Consider the following 25473-nt stretch of genomic DNA (forward strand, 5'->3'; position numbering starts at 1 on the left):
ACACATTCATGGCTTTTTGGGTCAACCCAAAAAAGAAAATAAGTACATGGAAACAAATAAAATTGAGAACAGAATGGTTCAAAACCCTTGGGATACAGCAGAAGTGGTCCTAAGAGAGATTATATAACAATACAGGCCAACTCAAGAAACATCTCAAATAAACAACCTAACCTTACATCTAAAGGAGCTAGAAAAAGAACTACAAACAAAACCTAAGGCCAGCAGAAGGAAGGAAATAATAAAGATTAGAGCAAGAATAAATGATATAGAAACAAACAAACAAACAAACAAAAACCCATGATAGAACAGATCAATGAAACCAGATCTTCTTTGAAAAAAATCAATAAAACTGATAAACCTCTAGCCAGACTTACCAAGAAGAAAAGAGAAAGGACCCAAATAAGTAAAGTCACAAATGAGAGAGGAAAAATAACAACCAACACCACAGAAATATAAAAATTTACAAGAGGGGCGCCTGGGTGGCCCAGTCGGTTAAGTGTCCGACTTCAGCCAGGTCACGATCTCGCGGTCCGTGAGTTCGAGCCCCGCGTCCGACTCTGGGCTGATGGCTCAGAGCCTGGAGCCTGTTTCCGATTCTGTGCCTCCCTCTCTCTCTGCCCCTCCCCCGTTCATGCTCTGTGTCTCTCTGTCCCAAAAATAAATAAACGTTGAAAAAAAAATTAAAAAAAAAATTTACAAGAGAATATTATGAAAAACTATATGCCAGCAAATTGGACAACATAAAAAAAATGGAAGAATTCCTAGAAACATGTAAACTATCGGGGCGCCTGGGTGGCGCAGTCGGTTGGGCATCCGACTTGAGCCAGGTCACAATCTCGCTGTCCGTGAGTTCGAGCCCCGCGTCGGGCTCTGGGCTGATGGCTCAGAGCCTGGAGCCTGTTTCCGATTCTGTGTCTCCCTCTCTCTCTGCCCCTCCCCCATTCATGCTCTGTCTCTTTCTGTCCCAAAAATAAATAAACGTTGAAAAAAAAAATTTAAAAAGAAACATGTAAACTATCAAAACTGAAACAGGAAGAAATAGAAACTTGAACAGACAAATAACCAACAAAGAAATTGAATCAGTAATCAAAACATTCCTAACAAACAGAAGTTCAGGACTAGATGGCTTCACAGGCGAATTCTACCAAACATTTAAAGAAGAGTTAACATCTATTTTTCTCAAACTATTCCAAAAAAACAGATAAGGAAGGAAAACTTCCAAATTTATTCTATGAGGCCAGCATCATCCTGATATCAAAACTAGATAAAAACACTAAAAAAAAAAGGAGAATTATAGGCCAATATCTCTTATCAACATAGATTCAAAAATCCTCAAATAATACTAGCAAACCAATTCAACAATACATTAAAAAAAATCATTCACCACAATCAAGTGGGATTTATTCCTGGGTTGCAAGGGTAGTTCAGTACTTGCCAACAAATCAATGTGATACATCACATTAATTACAGAAAGTTTAAGAATCAGATAATCATTTCAAATGATGCAAAAGGGGCGCCTGGGTGGCGCAGTCGGTTAAGCGTCGGACTTCAGCCAGGTCACGATCTCACGGTCCATGAGTTCGAGCCCCGCGTCGGGCTCTGGGCTGATGGCTCAGAGCCTGGAGCCTGTTTCTGATTCTGTGTCTCCCTCTCTCTCTGCCCCTCCCCCGTTCATGCTCTGTCTCTCTCTGTCCCAAAAAAATAAATAAACGTTAAAAAAAAAAAAATCAAATGATGCAAAAAAAAAAAGGTTTTGACAAAGTAAAACATTCATTCATCATAAAAAACCTCAACAAAGTAGGTTTAGAGGGAACCTACCTCAACATAATAAAGGTGATAATATGAAAAACCCACAGCTAATACCACCTTAAATGGGGAGAAACTGGGAGCTTTTCCTATGGTCAGGAATAAGACAGGGATGTCCACTATGACCAATTCTATTCAACACTGTACTGGAAGTCCTAGCCACAACAGTCAGACACCAAAATGAAATAAAAGGCATCAAATTGGCAAGAAAGAAGTAAAACTTTCACTATTTGGGATGATATAATGCTATACATAGAAAACTCAAAAGACTTCACCAAAACTGCTAGAACTGACAAATGAATTCAGTGAAGTTGCAGGATACAAAATCAAAGTACAGAAATCTGTTGCATTTTTACCCACCAATAATGAGGCAGCAGAAAGAGAAATTAAGGAATCAATCCCATTTACAATTGCACCAAGAATATAAGATACCTAGGAATAAATATAACCAAAGAGGTGAAAGACCTGTACTCTGAAAACTATAAAATGTTGATGCAAAAATTGAAGATGACACAAAGAAATGGAAAGACATTCCATGTTCATTAATCAGAAGAACAAATATTGTTAAAATGTCTATGCTACCCAAAGCAATCTACACATATAATGCAATTCTTCTCAGCATTTTTCACAGAGCTAGAACAAATAATCCTAAAATGTATATGGAACCACAAAAGACCCCAAATAACCAAAGCAATCCTGAAAAAGAAAAGCAAAGCTGGACGCATCACAATTCTGCACTTCAAGCTATATTACAAAGCTGTAGTCATTAAGACAGCACAGTACTGACAGAGAAAGAGGCAAATAGATCAATGGAACAGAATAGAAAACCCAGAAATAGACCCACAACTATATGGGCAGCTGATCTTCAACAAAGCAGGATAGAACATCCAATGGGAAAAAGACAGAATCTTCAACACATGGCATTGGGAAAAGTGGACAGCAACATGCAAAAGAATAAAACTGAACCACTTTCTTACACCATACATAAAAATAAATCCAAAATGGATGAAAGACCTAAATGTGGGACAGGAAACCATCAAACTCCTAGAAAAGAACACAGGCAGTACTTCTTTGACATCAGCCATAGTTACATCTTTCTAGAGCTGTATTCGGAGGCAAGGGAAATAAAAGCAAAAATAAACTATTGGAACCTCATCAAAATAAAAAGCTTCTGCCCAGCAAGGGAAACAATCAACAAAACTAAAAGGCATCCTATAGAATAGGAGAAGATATTTGCAAATGGCATATGTGATAAAGGGTTAATATCCAAAATATATGAAGAACTTATAAAACTCAAAACTCCAAAACCAAATAATCCAGTTAAAAAATGGGCAGAAGACATGAATAGACATTTTTCCAAGGAAGACATACAGATGGCCAGCAGGCACATGAATAGATGCTCAACATCACTCACCATCAGTAAATGCAAGTCAAAATTACAATGAGATACCACCTCACTCTTGTTAGAATGGATAAAATCAACAACACATGAAACAACAGGTGTTGGCAAGGATGTGGAGAAAGGGGAACCCTCTTGTACTGTTGGTGGGAAAGCAAACTGGTGCAGCCACTCTAGAAAACAGTGTGGAGTTTCTCAAAAAGTTAAAAATAGAACTACCCTTTGATCCAGCAATCACACTACTAGGAATCTACCCAAAGAGTACAAAAACACTAAATCAAAGGGATACATGCACTTTGATATTTATTGCAGCATTATCTACAACAGCAAATTATGAAATCAGCTCAAGTGTCCATAGACTGATGAATGGATAAAGAAGATGTGGTATACATCTACACACACATGCGTGTATACACACAATGGAATATTACTCAGCCAAAAAAAAATTAAAAGAATGAAATCTTGCCATTTGCAATGACATGGATGAAACTAGAGTGTATTATGCTAAGCAAAATGAGTCAGCCAGAGAAAGACAAATACCATATGATTTCATTCATATGTGGAATCTAAGAAACAAAACAAACAAGGCAAAAGGAAAAAGAGAAAGAGGAAAACCAAGGAACTCATAAGTATAGAGAACAAACTGGTTACTAAAAGGGTAGTAAGTGGAGGGATGGGTTATATAGCCAATGGGGATTAAGGAGTGCACTTGTGATGAGCATCTGGTGATATATGTAAATGCTGAATCACTGTATTGTACACTTGAAACTATTATTTACTCTGTATGTTTAACTGGACTTTAAAGAAAAACTTAAAAAAATTTCCTTCATTAATAAAGTCCAATAATGGGGTGTCTGGGTGGCGCAGTTGGTTAAGCGTCCGACTTCAGCCAGGTCACGATCTCGCGGTCCGTGAGTTCGAGCCCCGCGTCAGGCTCTGGGCTGACAGCTCAGAGCCTGGAGCCTGTTTCCGATTCTGTGTCTCCCTCTCTCTCTGCCCCTCCCCCGTTCATGCTCTGTCTCTCTCTGTCCCAAAACTAAATAAATGTTGAAAAAAAAATTTAAAAAAAAATAAAAAATAAAGTCCAATAATATTTCATTTTATATGTACACCATATTTTGTATATCTATCTATTCATCCAGCAATGATGGATAGTTGGTTTTTCTACCTTTTGGCTATTATGAATACTGTTCCTATAAACACTGGTATAAAAGTGTCTGAGTCCCTGCTTTCAATTCTTTGAGGTATATATCTAAAGTGAAATTGATGGATACTATGGTAATACTATGTTTAACTTTCTGAGGAACCACCTAACTGTTTTCCAGAGCTAGGAACATCTTTGTCAACACTAGTTATCTTCTATGCAAATGTGTGTGTGTGTTTTTTTTAATAGTTATCTTAATGGGTGATAAGTGGTATCTCATTGTGGTTTTGATTTTCAGTTCTCTAATGACTAGTGATATTGAACATCTTTTCATATGTTTATTGGCCATTTGCATATCTTTTTTGAAGCAATGTCTCTTCAGGTCTTTTTGCTCATGTTTTCATCAAGTTGTTTTTTGTTGTTGAATTGTAGGAATTCCTTATATCTATCTATATTCTTATACTTAATCCCCACTAATATATAGTGACGAATATCCAGAATTACTTCAAATTTAGATTTTGTACCTTTAATATTGATATGAAAATGATTTTTCCTCCAAAAATAATAACCTTGTGATACATTAGTAAGTATAACTTATGCCCTTAAGACCTGGAGAGGCATAGGAGTCTCAGAACCTAGATGACCAGAAATGTCTAAATTGAGCTAATATCCTTTATTTTCCCCTATTTTTATACCATGCCATCTATGGTACCATTAAATTGAGTCTCAGAAGTGGAGGTATATTCTAAAATAGTATGTAAAACTAAATAGAATTCCACGTCTTCTTTGATCCTTCCATTTAAAAATTTGTGGAGCATGTACGATGTGCCAGACACTGATGACTGTTAATGATGTAGAAAATACTGCCCTTGTCTATTTGCAATTTGCCTGCTCTACATTATTGACCTTGGGAAGGTTGGCAAATATACGGTGGATCACAATCACCATTTTATATTAAAACTAAAAGCTAAGAAAAATATGACATTAAATCGGAAGTAAAGACATTAAAAACTCCTAGCAACATAAAGCTTTCCAAGTGATAGCCATTAATGCTATATTTAGTTGTGTATGGTTCTCTGGTTAAGGAAAGGAAGATATGTAAAATCACAGACTCACATCTGACTAAGGCCCTATTTCAGTCATGAAAATTATATGCTGCCTACATTAAGGATCCAAAATGAAGAGACAGAATCAATGTAAGGGTTCCCTTTGTGCTTGGTATACCAACTGACACATAGAGCAGAAGTTCAGAACCTTGAATAATGTCTGCCCAATTTGCTTTGTGAAGTATGTTTGTATACAATATCAAGCTTAATATATACTTTTAATGATGTCATTGGTGCATAAAAGCTGTTTGGCAAAGTTATGAAATAATCTATGGATTCTACTTATTTTTATTAGAGACAGGAAAGGAAAGCATAAGCTGGTACAAAATAAAAATTCCCTTTAAGGCTTTTCAGATACTATTGAAAATATATTCTTTGTAGTAGAACTTCTTGCTCCATTACTTCAATCCAGCAACTACAATAATGATGACCAGAAGAACAAGTATGTGGTTGCTATATATTGAGAGCCTATGCCAAGTACATAATGAACATCATTTGATATAATTATAGAAAGTATCTCATTTTAAAGACAGGAAAACTGAGGCTCAGAGATATTAAATAATTTGTATAAAGCCAAAAACAGTTAGTTAAGTGGCAGAACCACTATTTGACTTCCAATGTCTGACTCCAATGCCATGTTCATCTACTATACTGAACTGCATTTTTCTGATTTCAACAAGAAATCATTTAATGCCTTTTCCATTTTCAGTAAGTGTACAGATCATCCTCAAAGACTTTTTATGAGAATAAGCAAGGAAGCATATGAATGTTATTTCATTGTAGGATTATAAAAACTATGTGCATCATTATCTGAAAAGGGAGGAAGAATTACTTTTTCTTTTGTAAAGATTAAGAAATAAATCTTTCTCAATTAATCTGAGTTCTTCCAGAGAAAACTACTTAAAGAAGAACTGTTAAGAGTTTCCACTTCCAATATTGGCCAATAGCTCCTATCAAACTAACTTATACAGGTATAACTATAAACCCAAGACAAAATATTTTTAAAAAACATTGGAGAAAGACCCAAAATAGGCAAAATTTAGAGTGGAAAGGTCTACATGTAGAAGAAAGGAATTTCACTGCCTGATTTTTTTTTTTTAAATATGGCTTTTCGGGGCGCCTGGGTGGCGCAGTCGGTTAAGCGTCCGACTTCAGCCAGGTCACGATCTTGCGGTCCGTGAGTTCGAGCCCCGCATCAGGCTCTGGGCTGATGGCTCAGAGCCTGGAGCCTGTTTCCGATTCTGTGTCTCCCTCTCACTCTGCCCCTCCCCCGTTCATGCTCTGTCTCTCTCTGTCCCAAAAATAAATAAACGTTGAAAAAAAATAAAAAAAAAAAATAAATATGGCTTTTCACAAAGAAGGTAAGATATGTAGGATAGTTAAGAAAAAAGGGGGATAAAAACCTGCAGCCTTACTGGCATGGAGACCCAGAGGGTAGAATATGGAATGACCATAGCTGTAGGGAAGTCAGCTGTATGGAAGAGAAAGTCAGAGAGGAGGAGCCTGAAGTTCTGAGTATAACCTCTGCCTAATTTTCTTGCTGGCATTTAAAGTATGTATTGATGTGGTAGAACTGAGCAGCCCAGCAAAGCCTAAAAGAACTGGACAGATATTTCAGCAGCCATTTACCACAGAGGAGAGAATATCTGGAGTTTAAAAGCAGTCAAGTAAACAATTTGCCAAATTAAAAACCAAAATGAAACAAAGAGCACTCTTTAAAGAAATATAACAGAATTTGGAATTTCTACAACAAATCATTTAAGATGTCCAAGATATAATTCAAAATTACTGGACAGGAAAAATTTCCCATATTAACAAGAAAAGGCAATTAACACAACCACACTCAAGATTACCCAGTTAGAATTATCCCATAAGGATTTTAAAGTAGCTATTTAAAATATGCTCAGTAATGTAAATAAAAATACACTTATGGTGAATAAACAAACAGGAAATCTCAGGACAGCATCTATAAAAAATGGAAGTTATAGAACTGATAATTAAACACCGGAAATAAAACTTAAAAATTCAATACCATAAATAAAATTTCACTGAATGGACTTAAAATGTGAGTGAAGATAGAGTCATATTACTCTATTGAAAAAAGTAAAAAGGAAAAAGATTAAAATAGGAATGAATAAAAGCCCCAGAGACCTAAGGGATGATATCAAAATGTTTAATATATAATTACTTGGAATTTTTGAAAAAGGAAAGGAGAAAGAAGATAAAATAGAAAAAAAAATCAAAAGAAATAAAGTGGAAAATTTTCCAAATTTAGTGAAAATAGAAACTTACATACAAAAGAATCTCAGCAAATCTCAAGCTGAATAAATGTGAAGAAAATTCATCTAGGCACATCATACTTAAACTACCAAAAGCCAAAAATAAAGAGAGAATCTTGAAAGGAGCTAGAGAAAAATGATATATTACATATAGGGGAAACAATGATAAAGATAAATGTGGACTTCTCATTAGAAATAAGAAAATGGCCATGTCATCTTCATAGTGCTGAATGCAAACAAATAAAAGAAAATCTTGTCAACCCAGAATTCTATATCCAGTGGAAAAATATGATTTCACTCCTATGTGGAATTTAAGAAACAAACAAAAAAAAAATGAGCAAAGGGGGGGGAGAGAGAGGCAAATGAAAAAACAGACTCTTAGCTATAGAGTACAAACTGAGGGTTACCAGAGGGCAGGTGGGTTGGGATGGATGAAAAACAGATGATGGGGATTAAGGAGTGCATTTGTGATGAGCACAGGGTGATGTATGAAAATGCTAAATTATTATATTGTATACCTGAAACTAATATAACACTGTATGATAACTAACTGGAATTAAAATAAAAACTTAAAAAAAATTCATGTATAAGAAAAAAATGATAGTGAAATAAAGACATTTTTTTGTAAAAAAAAATACTGAGAGAATTCATGACTGGCAGAGTTTGACTATAAGAACTTCTAAAGGAAGTTCCATAGGCTTCAGGGAAATGAATACATTTGGGTATGTATATATCTGTATCTATATCTATATCTATATCTATATCTATATCTATATATCTATAAATATATATATATATATATATATATTTGGAAATGTATATCTATAAAAAGGAATGGAGAACATCAGAAAAACTAAATGCATAGATAAAAAAACCCACTACTTCCCCCCACCAAAACCATAAAATACATATTTCACTTATGTTAAACCCAAAATACTTCATTTATATTAAAGCAAAATTTTAACTTTGCAATATGGGGTTTATAGCACACACAGATATAATACATAAAACATTTATGGCATAAACAACAGGAAGTTGGTGGTAAATGGGTCTATATGGTTGCAAGTTTCTTACAATTGTGTTAAGTATCACTGTTAACTCTAAGAAGACTACAGAAAGTTGGGATATGTACTGGCAAACTGCAGTCTGGGAGTCAAATCTAGACCAGCACTTGTTTCTACAGAAAAAGTTTACTGACTCCTGACCTAGAATAACCACTTAATAGTGGTTAATAAAATAATAGTGCAGGGGCACCTGGGTGGCTCAGTAGGTTAAGAGTCCAGCTCTTGATTTCTGCTCAGGTCATGATCTCATGGTTCATGAGATCAAGATACGCATAGGGCTCTGTGCTGATAGCATGGAACCTGCTGGGGATTCTTTCTCTCTCCTGCTTGTGTGCTTTCTCTTTCTTTCTCTCTCTCAAAATAAATAAATAAATAAACTTAAAAAAATAATAGAGCAAAGAAGTATAGCTAAAAAGCCAATATCTAAATTAAAATGGAGTTCTCGTTGCCAAAAGAAGGCACTGAACAACAACAGCACCACTACAAGGAAAAACAATCATAAAATGATTGACCAAAGTACAACCAAATTGATAAGTACATTAAATGGAAATGGACCAAACACAAATTAAAAGGTTTCAGTATGAATGAAAAAGCAAGACCCAACTATAAGACCCTCACTTTAAATACCAAACCACTTTGGGGTGCCTGGGTGGCTCAGTTGGTTGAGCAACTGACTTCGGCTTAGGTCATGATCTCGCAGTTTGTGGGTTCGAGCCCTGCGTCAGGCTCTGTGTCTCTCTGTCTCTCAATAATAATTAAATGTTAAAAAATTTTTTTTTTAAAATACCAAAACACAGATCAGTTGGTTGAAAGTAAATGAACAGAAAAGATAGGCTATGCAAACTGTAAGTGAAAGAAGTCTGAACAGACTTATTAATCAAATAAAGCAGATTTCAAAAATAAATAGTATTATTAGGAATAAAAACTATTGCCAGAGATATAGAGGAATATTTCATAATGATAAAAGGGGATCAGTTGATCAGGAAGACATAATCACCATAAACGTGAATACTCTAAAAATAGCATTTCAAAATATATAAAGCAAAATTTGACAAAACTAAAGAGAGAAACAAAATTACAAAATCATAGTTGAAGATTTAACAGCCCTAACTCATCAACTAAAAGAATATCTAGACTAAAAAAATATTAAAAATAGTTATAGTTTTTTAAAATATTTATTTTTGAGAGACAGGACAGAGCACGAGTGGGGGAGGAACAGAGAGAGAGGGAGACACAGAATCCGAAGCAGGCTCCAGGCTCTGAGCCATCAGCACAGAGCCCAATGCAGGGCTTGAACCCACAAACTGTGAGATCATGACCTGAGCCGAAGTTGGACAATCAACCAACTGAGCCCCCCAGGGGCCCCAATAGTTATAATTTTTATAAGATTCAGAAATCGAAAAACAGTTACTCAGGTTTTACCACCTGAATAACACAATAGATCATGGCCCTTCCTCTTGATTTCTCCTTTGAGCCAGATCTACACATGGATGGAAGGCAAGTATAGGAAATAGTGTTGGCCCATAAACAAATGTACTTTTCCTGGCTATCTTGACAAACAGAATACTATATGTGTTACCATTTTTCATTTAATATATAGCTTTAGAATTACGACAATTTAATCAAACTATATAGCTATTAGGAGGATGTACTGGAACAAAAGTCAATCTGACCTTTCTATTATATAGCGCTGCCTGCTTGTTGACAGTTGCATAAATGACTAGAGACATTGAGATTACTCTCTGTAGGATCAAATAAATCTTTGGGGATATCTGGATTTCTTGGATTGATTGATCCTAGCTTCCCTAAGATCTCAAAAGCTTATTTCTGTTCAATCAAGAAGACAATATAGGTATAGAGCCATGTAAACCTCAATAACTACTATAAATTCATGATTTAACGTCCAATACATGTCATCCACTAAAGTAATTTTACTCTTCCAGGAGTCTAGGCATTGCTTGACTTAAGCTATGGTTACAAAATGGTTCTAATGTCTTTTATTTGATTGAGGAAGTCAAACATCACATATCATATTTATCTAGGCATATCTGATAGGCTGCAAATAAAAATAAAATTCTAAGGAATATCAACAATATATAAAATAGGTAAGTAATTTTTTTTCTCTAGACCTCATTTCTTTACAATGAAAAGAATGAACTCAATGAGCTCCAAATTTCTCTATGCATTGCTACATATTAGCTTTGTATACAGTGTAGCAAAATGGAAAATATCTACAGAAATAACATTTGCATTGATATAACAGAAACCAAGATGATGAATATAAATACTCAAAGAATATTCTTTGGGGATGACTTCAGTTAATAACATTGTCACACACAAGTTCTTTCCCTGAATACATTTTTCTCTTTTAGGTTTCTGATGTTTTAGATTTGACCACTGTCAAATATAATGCCATTATGGGAAACAACAGGCAGGGGGCAGCAGATTTCAAAGAGGAACACATAAATGCAATGACATTAGTGACAACTGCTATAGCAGGAAAAAAATTTTTTCTCTTATCCTTTTCTGGCTCTTCAGTTGCCAGCCATTTAAATTATTATCTAATTTTAGAATTTTAAATTGAGTATGCATATGTACATGACAAAGCAAAATATCATTAAAATTATAATTATCAGGGCGCCTGGGTGGCGCAGTCGGTTAAGCGTCCGACTTCAGCCAGGTCACGATCTCGCGGTCCGTGAGTTCGAGCCCCGCGTCGGGCTCTGGGCTGGTGGCTCGGAGCCTGGAGCCTGTTTCCGATTCTGTGTCTCCCTCTCTCTCTGCCCCTCCCCCGTTCATGCTCTGTCTCTCTCTGTCCCAAAAATAAATAAAAACGTTGAAAAAAAAATTTTTTTTAAATTATAATTATCATAAAAATCACGATTCTAAATAAAACCACAAATGTATGAAATGTATGAAAGCTCATAAGCTTATGTGCTCAAAATTTTTATATATGTGCTATCACATATATGTGTGTACATATGCACATATATAAAAATATATATATATATTTATATATCTATAAATACATACATATATATTTAAATATATATTTGTTGTTTTTGTTTTTAACATTTCTCCCCTTCAGTTGGTGAACGAAGACCTTGTGATCTTCTTTTGGTTGACAAACTCCTGCCTGTTTCTATGCTATGACCATAAAAGAGAACTTGTTGCCACTCAGGGAAAAAACTATATACTTCTGAAAAGATTTTTTGATAGTAGGAAAATACGTAGCATTCGCTAATATTAAAAACTCTAAGAGCAGTGCCACGGCAAAGCATGATGACAGACATACGTCCACATTCCAAGGGTCTGAAAAGCACTGGACTTAAAATGAAAGTAGGCAAGAAGCCTCAAAGAAGTTTCTTGTTATGTTAGCTTTATCAATATTCCATTAATTTATACAATATTGCGCCATTTTATTTTAAAATGGATTTTACAGAAAAAAAATTTTTTTTATTTTTTTTTAACGTTTATTTATTTTTGAGACAGGGAGAGACAGAGCATGAATGGGGGAGGGGCAGAGAAAGAGGGAGACACAGAATCGGAAGCAGGCTCCAGGCTCTGAGCCATCAGCCCAGAGCCCGACGCGGGGCTCGAACTCCCGGATCGTGAGATCGTGACCTGAGCTGAAGTCGGACGCTTAACCGACTGCGCCACCCCGGCGCCCCTAGAAAAATTAATCATACCTAGGGTAGAGTAAAAGTAACAGTTATCACCAACAGTTTATAGGTGGGTAACCTCAGCCCTACAATGAGGATGCAACTTGCTCAAGTAAAACACCACCCTAACGACTGAAGGAGGAAAAGAGCTGGTATTCTCTTATTCTAGCACGTGGAATAGTCACAAGAGTTGTGTCAGAGAATAAACTGAACAAAATTTATTCATTGTTTAATTATTCTTTATTACTTACTGGTTTCCCTTGAATTCCTCTCTCTCCAGGGTTTCCAGTCTTACCCTATATAAGGAAGAAAATGCTTGGGTCAAGTAACTCCCTCACCAATTATTAATCACACATGGAGAAAAATGGGGAAGATTTTACACATTCATCTTTAATGTTAAATGTTTTACTACTTACAGTAAGACCATAAGGCCCTCTTTTTCCTTGATCTCCTTTTTCACCCTAACAAAGTATCAATACCAGAGGAATTAATACAAATGTGAATTATGGTCTTATACATGCTAGCCTACACTCACATACAAGAAAATAAGGCATCAAGTATGTAGTTCAATATTTAAAAGAAAACATTTCTCTGTGTGTAATAAAAACTCTATGTATGTTTCATATTTATACCAAGAGAAAATTCAGAACCATACTTTTGTAAGGAAGGCTCAAAAAAACTTAACTGCTTATGAAATGAGAAAATCAGTGTTTACCTTGGAACCTTGTATACCTTGTTCCCCTAGGAGACCATCTGGTCCTCTTGGTCCCTAGGAATGGAAAAACAAAATCCTCTTCTTAATTTTAAATGTTTTTTTTTTTTTTTAACATTCTGCATCCTTACAAATCAACACACTGTGTTCTTCTTGACAAACTCCTATTTGTTTCTGTACCATGAACACAGAAAAGAATACAGCTAGGTATATGGATGAACCTCTTTGTATGGGACAATCAAGCCAGTATTTTCAAGATTTAAGGCCAAAGAATAAAATATAAGACCATGACAACAGATGATTCAGTTGCGGAGGTGGTTACAGCACAGGTTTGTTATTGCACTATTTCGTTCATCTTGTTCACTCAGGAGCTAGCCACGATAAATTCTAAGAACAACTCCACACTAACTTAAAAGTGGCTGGCTTGTTTATCCAACTGTCTACTTGAGTTTTATATCTTGGGAATGGCATTTTTCTCTTTGTTAGAAAATGAGGGCTGACTGCACTGTGCCTGTTATGCACCTGCTTGTCAGTAGTTACTGGAAGATGGTTGGGGACACAGAGAAGGGACAGAAAATACAGCTAGGAATGAATATTCATGTAAATTTAAAGCTAAGTTAAGCTGCTATCCATATTCTGTTAATAGCTGTGAAGAACCAGTGGTTGCAAAAGTCACTCTCTAAATAAATGGTAGTATATGTCTCCATGCCTAAACTATAACTCTCCTTAGAAGATCTGATCTTAAAGTCCCTTTCAAAGGGAATAACTCAGTTCTGTAACACTGACAACACTGTCACATCTACTGTGGAAAAGGAATGCATTCAGTGTTACAGGGATGCATGACTATAAGAAAATTTCTCCTTCATGAAGTTTATAGAATGGTAAGGTAAATTATACAACTGATTATAATATAGGGAGAGAAAAGGCATTTAAGGGTGAAAAGGATTCAAAGGAGGGAGAGAGTTTTCACTTTTTTGTTTAGGGAATAAAGATATCATTTTGACAGTTGGAGATCATGCTCTAGAAGGAACTCTGGACAGAGGGATAGGATGGTATGAGAAAAGGGTACAGAGGTAGGAAACCCAAGAATGAAAAAAAGGTAGTCTGTTTAGATTGTTTATTGATTACACGTAGCATTTCTTAGTATCTCTATATTAAGTATTTTCTATACTAAGAAATTTTTGGAAAGACTGGGACTTGAAAGGTGAAAGACTGGAGTTTATTTTTAAGTCAATAGGCAATGAGAAGGCACTGAATGAATAGTGATACACATTTCCCAATACATCATGATGATACGAAGGAACACCTTAGGTGAGGTTGCTTTAGCTTTCTGTTCTTCAAAAACTGCTTACTATAATAGGACTCTCTTCCTGGGTACTCCTAGGGTACTGCATTCCCTGATCTTCTTACGCATACTCATGGGATTAGAGAGAAGGCTCACACTCCATGAGGATCTCCACTGGTCAGACTAAAGTTAAAGCCAGAGCTCTATAATCTCCGTCTGTACTTACAGTACTCCACAATTTGTCCCTAACTTCCGTTTCTGCCCTATTTTTCCATAAAAGACTGTAAACTTGAATTACAGTCTTATTGTGTAGAACCTTGAATGTCAAGTTGAGGAATATGGACTCAACTGAATAGATAAGAGACTTTCAAAGTGTGTCACTCATTTAGCAAACATTTGCTGAGTGCCTATGATAAGCCAGGCGCTGTTTCAGGCACTGAAGATACGGTAGGGAGAAGAGACACATCCCTAAATACATAAACAATGAAATAAATATATAAACTTGAACTATAAAATGACAATAAGTAGTCAAGTGTAATGAAGTAAAAAAAGAACTCAAGGGACTAGAGAGAATTCAAAATGAGGACCCCTATTTTAGAAAGGGTGGTCTGAAAAGTCTCTCTAAAATGACATATGGGTAGACACCTGAAGGAGGTAAGATTTCAGGCTTTGCAAATAACTTGGGGAAGATCATTCTGGCAGAAGAAATTGAAACTGCAAAGGTCCTGAGGTGGGGACAAGCTTGGAATGTTTAATAGTTAAGTAACTAAAATTTAAAAAAAGCAATTATTAAAGGATGACTGAAGTTTTAAGTGCAAAGATTCCTCAGGACCTGGTTCTAATCATCACCTTCACCTTAAAAATTCAGCAGCCTGTATTGATTCTCTTTCTCTGTCTCCTTTTAAGCACATTTCTCCTCTTTCTCACCTGTAACGAAACACTTTACAAAAATTTTTGGAGTCATAACAGAAGGTGGTTGAGGGAGTACGAAAAGGAATGAGTGTGTCTGGTGACAGATGGTAGCTACGTTTGTGGTATGTAGGGCATAAACTCAGTTGTTAAATCACATGTAATACACCTGAAACTAATGTAACAACGTGTGTCAACTATAGTTCAATTAAAAAAAAAATGTGTCCACTGTTATTTGGGTACTCAACTCTTTTGCAACCTGAAATCTCTATCTTTCTTGGACATTTTGTTATAAATAACTAGTAGAGTGAGGACAGCATTAATAGCAAACAAACTGGAAGTGTAGGTTTGCTTGGGTGGAGAGGGGGTATTTAAAAAATACTTTCATATTATTATTTCATTTACTAAATGAGGACTATATGGGGAACAAAGAGAAGTTTCTGCTCCTACAGTGATGACAAAGATAACCACATTTAGTTTTTTCTTTTAAAGGTCTAAGTATAGCAATTGCATTAATTAAAGCCTGTAAAGCCTAAGGCTGCTAATTAAGATGTAAGGCTGGAAGAACACTAGGAAAGCTCAATACTCTCTATGCTTCGGTTAAGGCTAAATTAATTAACTCAAAGCTTAGCTTTATCAGTGTGTCTAAATTTCACTCTGATATCGGTTGTAAAAGTTAACCCTGGGTTAGTTAACGTGCCTTCTTTGACTCCTGAGGCAAAGTAAGTTTTAGGACAAGATCCAAGAGAGATGAAGAGTATTATAATAGGCATTTAATGGGCATAAAGTTAATTTTTTTTAATGTTTATTTATTTTTGAGAGAGAGAGAGAGAGAGACAGAGCATCAGCAGGGAGGGGCAGAGAGAGAAGGAGACACAGAATCCGAAGCAGGCTTCAGGATCTGAGCGGTCAGCACAGAGCCTGAAGCAGGGCTCAAACTCACGAACCGTGAGATCATGACCTGAGCTGAAGTTGGATGCTTAACTGACTGAGCCACCCAGGTGCCCCAAGTTATTTTTTTTAATACCTGCTTTAAAATATCTGATTATCTATAAACCTCTTAGAGAATGTATGCTGGCTAAATAAAATATCTGATCTTTATCCTTTTTAAGAAAAAGTTGGCTACAATAAGTGGCTGTTAGTAGGTTCTAAAAACTGGAATAGGGGCGCCTGGGTGGTGCAGTCGATTAAGCGTCTGACTTCAGCCAGGTCACGATCTCACGGTCCGTGAGTTCAAGCCCCGCGTCAGGCTCTGGGCTGATGGCTCGGAGCCTGGAGCCTGTTTCCGATTCTGTGTCTCCCTCTCTCTCTGCCCCTCCCCCGTTCATGCTCTGTCTCTCTCTGTCCCAAAAATAAATAAACGTTGAAAAAAAAATAAAAAAAAAAATAAAAACTGGATTAAAGTCTGATAACTCAGTCCATAAATTAAACATGTTTCATAAAATAGCAAGTATTTGAGTTGTAGGCAATAATCTTAAAGGGTTAACACAATTCCTGAACAATCAATACAGTCCTAGAAGTATTACAGGATAGGAGACAAAACCGCTATTTCATATATATGCTACAATAAAAAAAAAAACTGTGATGAAAACACTGACATAAACAGCACACTTGTTTATGTAGGAAGCTTTTATGAGAATTATAAGACCATCTCTATAACACTTGTAATCAATTTTAATAAGCTAAAGTATCTATGAATGAAAGAAACAACCCTTATTCACAGAACAAATGTCTTTCTAATTTGGATTCAGTATGTTTTTCCTTTTAACCACATCCATCTGTCTTTGCTTGACCCCTCTATTAATTTTTTTATTTTTTATTAATTTTTTTCATGTTTACTTAGTTTTGAGAGAGACAGAGACAGAGTGTGAGCGGGGGAGGGGCGGAGAAAAAGAGAGACAGAATCCAGAACAGGCTCCAGGCTCTGAGCTGTCAGCACAGAGCCCAACACAGGGCTCGAACCCACGAGCAGTGAGATCGTGACCTGAGCTGAAGTCAGACGCTTAACCAACTGAGCCACCCAGGAGCCCCAGATCCCTCTATTAATTTTAAATTACTCAGGTGCCTAACTAATTATGCCTAGCAGTCTTTTCTGGCTCTTGATTAACACAGCTGGAACAAAACGTTCTCTTAAACAAAAACTAATATTATCTGTGACTTTTTGTGGAAAGATCATTTCATCCTAGTCTTGTTATAAATTCTTCCAGGAGAAGAAACCACACAAGAAGCTCCTCTTCATCACTTGGTGTCCTCCAGGTAGTGCTAGCATCAAGCCTAATCACAAATGCTGATGGCTGGTTTCCCAATATGGTATACATTTCCTTGAAGAAGCCACAATTCAAAAATTTTATAATCCTATACATTCTATATCTTGCATACAAAATCTAAAACATATTTCTAATACAGCCATTTCAATCTTTTCTCCCTATTTAAATCCTAAATAGCATAGAATACAAATCATTTAATTGAATGCCTCTATACCACCCCTCTAGAGGAAGGACACAAAATCTGAAGTTGCCTAATGATCAAAGACCCAATCCATGGGCAAGAAAAGAGAGGATAACTTTGCTAGGTGTGCCATCTCTTCTGTCAGGGCAGCTGGACACAGGACACAGAAGTACACATTGGGGAGATATCACCAGATCAGTTACTTAGCCCCAGTGAGTTCCATGTGTGCATGAGGGACAGCAACTAAAGTTGTGCTGATTCTTAGTGACCCAAAAAGGCTAACCTACCATCTTTCCGGTACTACAGTAGAGAATCCGCTAGCCTATATCGTCTATATGGGGGATATGATTGTATATATTATATGTATTAGCTTTGGCATGTTAAGTTATTTTACTACACTTAAGTAACTATTCTTTTTTTTTTTTAATTTTTTTAAATGTTTATTTATTTTTGAGACAGAGAGACACAGAGCATGAATGGGGGAGGGGCAGAGAGAGAGGGAGACACAGAGTCAGAAGCAGGCTCCAGGCTCTGAGCCATCAGCCCAGAGCCCGATGCGGGGCTCGAACTCATGAACCGTGAGATCGTGACCTGAGCCGAAGTCGGACGCTCAACCGACTGAGCCACCCAGGCGCCCCATTAAGTAACTATTCTTTAGCCAAACTTCGCAGGTGGAAAAAAGCATAGAGTATGTAGGATAAATAATAGTACTTTACATTTGTGGCAAATCTCCCACCTAAGAATCTCAAATCATAAGAATGATACTTTCAGCCTATCCTGCTTTTTTTTTTCATCTATATAAGAAGCAGGATTTTACAACCTTCACAAAGCAGGTTAGACAAATTTTCATTATTCTAAATTATTTAGGTTGTTTTCTGGGATGGCAGACATTGTTGGCTGTCTGAGCTTTTCTTATCCTCTGGAAATTGTACAGTATTGTACAACATTTCAAATGCCAAGCAGGCTGTAACTAATTAAATAGAAAAATCCATGTGGTCCAGATCTAAAACGTAGTTAACACTGGGTCCTCCATGGTATGAGGAGAATGCTTGACAAATTGTAAGAAATCAGTAAATGTTAGATAGTTGAATGACAGATGGATGGGCAGGCAGACCCCTAATTAAGAGAGTGTCCTATTATTCATGATGTTCACATGGCCATGTGATAACAGTGTAAGTCACAGGCAACACAGTAAGGGCACATAAGCACTAGTTCCATAATGATAATTCTCTGTGTGATCTCAGTGTCAGTGTGCCTGGGCACAGCTTCCTCTCCAGTGTACTGTGACACAGTTGTGTGCCACAAAGGGGTTACAAATGTGCTGGGAAGATCAACCCCCTCAGCCATTGGCATGGCAGAGAAGAGCTGGAGCACAGGGACTTTGAACCAGATACCTTTTTCATTTATCTCAGTGGGTTAGACATATATCGTCATCTTTCTTTTCTCTCTTTCTTTTTCTTTCTTTCTTTCTTTCTTTCTTTCTTTCTTTCTTTCTTTCTTTCTTCCTTCCTTCCTTCCTTCCTTCCTTCCTTCCTTTCTTTCTTTCTTTCTTTCTTTTTCTTTCTTTTCCTTCCTTCCTTCCTTCCTTCCTTCCTTCCTTCCTTCCTTCCTTCCTCCCTCCCTCCCTCCCTCCCTCCCTCCCTTCCTTTTTTCCTTCTTCTTCTTCTTTTGAAAGGGCAGACCTACGCTGGCCAACTCCATCTTGTTCTGTGTCCTCCACCTTGACCACGCCTCCTCCCCTTGAGTAACCTCCCGCTCACCTGTTCAAACTTCCCATCAAAACACACCCTGGCGACCTGCTAACAGGACTCCGACCCTTCCCCAGCCAATCGGCTGAGGCCACAGCCATTACCTCACCAACTGCCCCTAGACCCCAATAAAACCTTTGTGCTTTTGAAACTCGCTCTCTCTCCCCGGTATCTCACCGCTGCGTCGGTGCAGGTAGGGGATTGAACTTGAGCTAGCTCGAATAAAGGCTCTTTTGCTTTTGCATCGGACTCGGCTCCTTGGTGGTCTTTGGGGATCACGAATTCTGGGCATAACACTTTTTTTTTTTTTTTTGCTAATGGAAAACATTGGGAAAGATGGACCTAGAATATTGAGATCACATCCATAGTGGAGAAGAGTTTGATAAGAAGAAAAGAGTGGAAACGGGAAGATACTAGGTGACATCTAGAATGGAACTTTCTAATAATACATTCTTTTTCAAATATTCTGGTCTTCAGTTCTTTTTTTTTGTATTCTCAATGTTCATGAATTGCCTGAAATATTCTCCTGCAAAGGAAGTGTGTTCATTCAACAAAGCCTTTATTTCTAAATAAGATTTCCTTGTTTAGTAAGTAATGAATGAACTTTAAATAATTGTGAGAAGCCATTTTGGGAGAGAATCAGTAAATGTATTTGGAGGATAAGAAGAAAATAGGCCATTGAGGAGGTAAGAGTTGAGGACAAAGTGGCAAACTAGAAAAGGGTAACTATCTACCCAAGGGTCATGGGGAGGTCAGAAAACCACAGAGCAAATGAACTTTCCATACGAATTAGCAGATAGCACAAGTGGTTCAGAGGAGATCTTGCTCAGGCACATGACTTCTACTTGGACAATCAATAAGACCTCAATTACTTAATTAACAAAGGGCAAAACACAGCAAAGTATTCTGCTTCATTTCAACTCTCACAAAACTGGTTGAACTTTCTCACTCTGACTAATATAAAGCCGAAGAAACACATTGGACCCGACCAAGTATTGAATGGTGGCAGGGTGCAGACCACTACATGACAGTGTGGGTACAGATCATCTACTGTCATTTTTTATTCTATTATTTTAAACACCATTTGGACTAAAGTAGGTGTGGCCATCGAGATTATTTAGAGATTGTAAATCTATAACCCAATAAGAAAAATAGTTTTTCAGAAAAGAAATAATAATAGAGATAAATTTGCTCTCTTTCGTCAATCCTCACCTAAAACACAGGGCATGAAGCTAAAGCTGTTCCAACTGGGCATTCATAATACTTTTCTCCCATTTGCCAACTGGAAAAGGCAATTTTTGTTTTGTTTTTAACAAAATTTGTTAGTTGGACAGCATGTTTTTAGAATTTATAAATATTTTCTTCACTAGCTCTAAAATTCAAGGTAAAGCCAAGGAAGAAAGAGAATTCTTAAAGCCCACATATTCAAATTTATCAAGGGAGAAAAACTCCTTAATAAGCATTCGCTTGGGAGTAAACACACTAAGATTTGAATCCTGGTTTTGTCATTTCTCTCTGTGTGCCTATAGACCATATACTTAAACGTCTCTGAGCTCTGTTTTCCTCGGCTAGAATATCTGAGACTATACGTCTTCTCTGGGTAGTTTTAAGTATTAAGTAAAATAATATATGTAAAGGTGCCTGGCATGTGACAAGCATGCAATATACTGTGGTTCTGATTTCTCAAAAAAAGGATTTAATGTTTAAAAGACTCAAAGATTGAAAGATTTCTAATTACTAAACAATGACGATTATATCACTTCTGATTTACAATGAACAAACTCTTAGTTATCCTGTGTTGTCTTCATTCCATTTTCTATCATTCTTATTTTGTCAGGATGTTACTATGTAAGTCTGTTGTGAGTAGAAAAATAATTTATTTAAACATCTTCACATTTATAATTTTCCCAAAGAGTGGAACTGGAAATTGAGAATAAGAAAGAAGAATTCTATGTAAATTAGTAAAATTTATAAAACATAAAATGGAAAAGTGTGGTTTTATCAGTACAAATGATTATGAGTCACACTTAAATTAATGTAGGTAGTTCATCTAATGTAACAAAAATAAGGAAAAAAAACAATAAGCACAATCTAGAAGACATGGAGCTATTTTTGCTGAACGCATCACATTTATGAAGCCATCTTTTTGAGGTTAATGTACTTCCTGCATTAGATAACTTACTCTTTGTCCTTTAGGACCTTGACTTCCAGGTGGTCCTCTTGCTCCCACATGACCCTACATGTTGAACATTTAAAAATCAGTTATAGAATTCACAGGAATGTTATCAAAACAGTAGTTATGACCTTGGGAATCTTAAAATAAAATTGGTTAGTCTCCTCAAAAATATGCTTCATTGGGGCGCCTGGGTGGCGCAGTCGGTTAAGCGTCCGACTTCAGCCAGGTCACGATCTTGCGGTCCGTGAGTTCGAGCCCCGCGTCAGGCTCTGGGCTGATGGCTCAGAGCCTGGAGCCTGTTTCCGATTCTGTGTCTCCCTCTCTCTCTGCCCCTCCCCCGTTCGTGCTCTGTCTCTCTCTGTCCCAAAAATAAATAAACGTTGAAAAAAAATAATAAAAATATGCTTTATTTCTGAAATAAATGCCATACTTTCCTCCCCAATATTCTCCACTCTCCCAGTATTCTAAGTTGTTTTCAGGAGGAACACATATAGAGTGACGGTGGAAAGAGACACCCATCTAGCCAGTGAAGTCAGCTGGTACATCAAAAAAGCAATGGCTATTGTTGCAGGATTTTTTTCCTCATGATTCTAGACATTTATGGTAATCCATCACATAAAAATGTATGTTTCCTGTTACCGTGAAAAGTCACAAAATGCACCAAATTAATATGCCACAAATAGACTGTAATGAAGATTAAGTTGTTACTTATTACTAAGTCAATTACAATGAATTTTTTATAGTCTTCAATAAAGACTCAATTAGAAAACAAAATTTATTTATCTATATAAAATTAGGTAGGTAAAAACAGTGATCTTTTATAGAATCTTGGGTTTATTTATTATCTTATGTGAGTAAAAAGATTGGCAACTGTACCCATCAACACCAATCTTCCTAATTTTAGAAGTCAATAACATGTCTCTCAGTGTACTGGAAAATCAGGCCTCTCTTTAAAACAGGAGCTTCACAAAACAGCATAAATCGTTTCTGATAATAGCTCCGTTGAGGTGATTATTAAGGCTTATCTTTTTCATATTTAAGTTGATGATAACAGTCAAATTTTGATAAGCCAAACTTTATTTCTTTACAGATATGATTTTATTACCTTTCTCTATATCACAAATGGAGTATTTTCAAAACTCAATATTTGTTCAATGAAGGTATATTTTCTTCGACTTTTATCTGGGCATTTGAAAATATTTGCAGATTTCTAAGGAAAATATGTTGGAACTTGTTTATGATTTGTTTATTTAAGCTCACTTCTAAGCTTGATAACTGACGCTGTCTTCTTATACATGGCTATTCAAAAGAAAGTTTAAATTTCTTTTTGTTTTAGACTACAGAATTGTCCAAATTATTAAAAGTGAGCGATAAATAATATAGCAAGTAGAGTCAAGGGAGTTTAAGATACCATGACATATTCTGGGGTGTTTTGCCTTGACTGGGGAGAGAAGTGGCCTCCATCAATTTATACATTACTTATTTTGCATAAAAGCAAAAAATATAGTATAACTAAAATCATACAATTAAATTTAAATAGATGTCCTAGAAGGGAATATAAAGTCTTTTCTGTACTTACAGGTAATCCCAGGGCACCAATGGGTCCTGGATCCCCGGGAGGACCTGGATATCCCTAAAATTTGAATAAAAATATGAAAAACATAAAGTCTCTGTTCTATCTGATCATTTTCATTGAAGACAAACCAGTAAATTATAAACAGCAATAAAAGGTGTTAATGTAATAAAATCTCTTTCCTATCAAAGATATAAAAGGCCATAGGAAATATTCCACAGTTAGATAATAGAAATAAATAATGTTGGGCGCCTGGGTGGCTCAGTCGGTTAAGTGGCCAACTTTGGCTCAGGTCACAATCCTGCAGTTTGTGGGTTCGAGACCCGCATCAGGCTCTGTGCTGACAGCTCAGAGCCTGGAGCCTGCTTTGGATTCTGTGTCTCTCTCTCTGACCCTCCCCTGCTTGTGTTCTGTCTCTCTCTGTTTCTCAAAAATAAATAAACATTAAAAAAAATAAATAAATAAGTAATGTTTACAGGGAAGCTGTGAACCTTTTATTAGTAACACTTTGGCTAGGAAAGAAATTTTCAAACCAGAATCATATATTATGACCTACTGAGAATAGAATATTCATCTTATATTCTGTAGGTTTTTTTATGCTATGAATAGATATATGTTATGTTATATAGACCATGAAACCATTTCAGTGTCAGAAGTCAGGGAATTCTATAATTAAGGAACGTGAATGTGTAGAAATAGTGTAGCCTGTCAAATTTTAGAAGTACCACACCTTTTATGATATTAATACTAATTCAGAGAATTTCTTAGTAGGCAATAATCCCTGAAATTGATTAACCTAATGGGTTTGTTAAATATTTTGCTTGACAGCAATTGGACATAGGTAAGAAAATAATCTTATAGTATTTTGCTGACAATACAGAATTTAAAACTAAAGAATAGCTTAGGGGGGTGCCTGAGTGGCTCTGTTGGTTAAGCGTTCGACTTCGGCTCAGGTCATGACCTCACGGTTTGTGAGTTCAAGCCCCTTCTCTGGCTCTGGGCTGATAGCTCAGAGCCTGGAGCCCACTTCGGATTCTGTGTCTCCCTCTATCTGCCCCTCTGCTGCTTGCCCTCTGTCTCTCACATTGCCTCAAAAATAAATAAACATTAAAAAAAAATTTTTTTTTAAAAGAGTAGCTTGGGTAAAATAAATTTGTATATAGTATTATGTGCCACCAGATCTATTATGATATATTTTGGGAAAGCAAGATTCTTTTATAAATTTTTTTTGTTCTAGTTCCTGTCATGTTTAGAAACTATTTAATACACTAAAAAAAAAAAAACAATCTATATATAACATCTGTCAGCTATTACTACCTTAAAGGTGCAAGACAGTAAGATGAATTCGGATTCTGATCTTTTATATATCAAAGAATTACTTCAGGACCACAAACTCATAGACGAGTGGCAGTGATGATATGTGTCATATAAACTATAAGTAATGAAAGAAAAGTAGAATCCTAATTGAATTTTCTTTTTCATCCATTTCAGCTAATTTATGGCAGTTTAATTCTTCTCTTGAAACGATAGACTCACTTGACCAAGCCATCTGATTTGCATGCTTGTTAGTGCCAATCAGCATTTGAAAGGTAAACTGTTTAAGGGAAAAGAAAATTCTAATGGAAATATACTATAAAATAGAAATTTTCACTTACTTAAATTCCATTCAAGGCAATCCCACCCCTGGAATTACTATGTTCTTTGGAAATATATATTTCAAATCACTAAGCTCTTACCATGACACCCTTTTCCCCCTGGGGACCTTGTGGACCTGGACTTCCACGTTCTCCCTTTTAAAACAAAGAAAAAAAAAAAAAACACTGAGGCAAGCTAACCAGTCATGATTGAGCTAAGTGAAATTGTCAGAATCATACCTTACATGTATATCTTACCTTAATTGCTAATACTTTTTAATTTACAGATTTTGCACTTTACCTTCAAGTTGCTAGACTTTTAATACAATAAAAATCCCCCTAAGGTATATTTCAAGGGATAAAATACTAAAAGTATTGTTGCTTTGTAAGGTGAAATGCTTACCATTTTGAGACATATAAAATAGTAGTAAAAGTATCAAAAATATTGTCAAAATTAACTAATCTCTATAACCACTGAATAAAATTTTATTTCTGTTCTGTCAACCTACCTGAGCAATTAAGTATGAT

At 36.2% G+C, this 25473-nt stretch overlaps 1 protein-coding gene across 5 annotated transcripts in view; it reads right to left on the minus strand.

Moving 5' to 3' along the window:
- The window catches only part of COL24A1 (collagen type XXIV alpha 1 chain), a 405325-nt gene that overhangs the window by 141951 nt on the left and 237901 nt on the right, over nt 1–25473 (minus strand). For all 5 annotated transcript variants that reach the window (XM_040470847.1, XM_040470844.1, XM_040470848.1 and 2 more), the window contains 6 exons: nt 25048–25101; nt 23318–23371; nt 21745–21798; nt 13176–13229; nt 12877–12921; nt 12712–12756 (listed from right to left, as the gene is read on the minus strand). In XM_040470847.1, coding sequence (XP_040326781.1) covers nt 12712–12756; nt 12877–12921; nt 13176–13229; nt 21745–21798; nt 23318–23371; nt 25048–25101 — 306 coding nt within the window. The remainder of the gene's footprint in view (nt 1–12711; nt 12757–12876; nt 12922–13175; nt 13230–21744; nt 21799–23317; nt 23372–25047; nt 25102–25473) is intronic.

Source organism: Herpailurus yagouaroundi, unplaced genomic scaffold (assembly GCF_014898765.1).
Source record: "Herpailurus yagouaroundi ecotype Mexico unplaced genomic scaffold, PumYag 77, whole genome shotgun sequence".
NCBI classification, from domain to species: domain Eukaryota; kingdom Metazoa; phylum Chordata; class Mammalia; order Carnivora; family Felidae; genus Herpailurus; species Herpailurus yagouaroundi.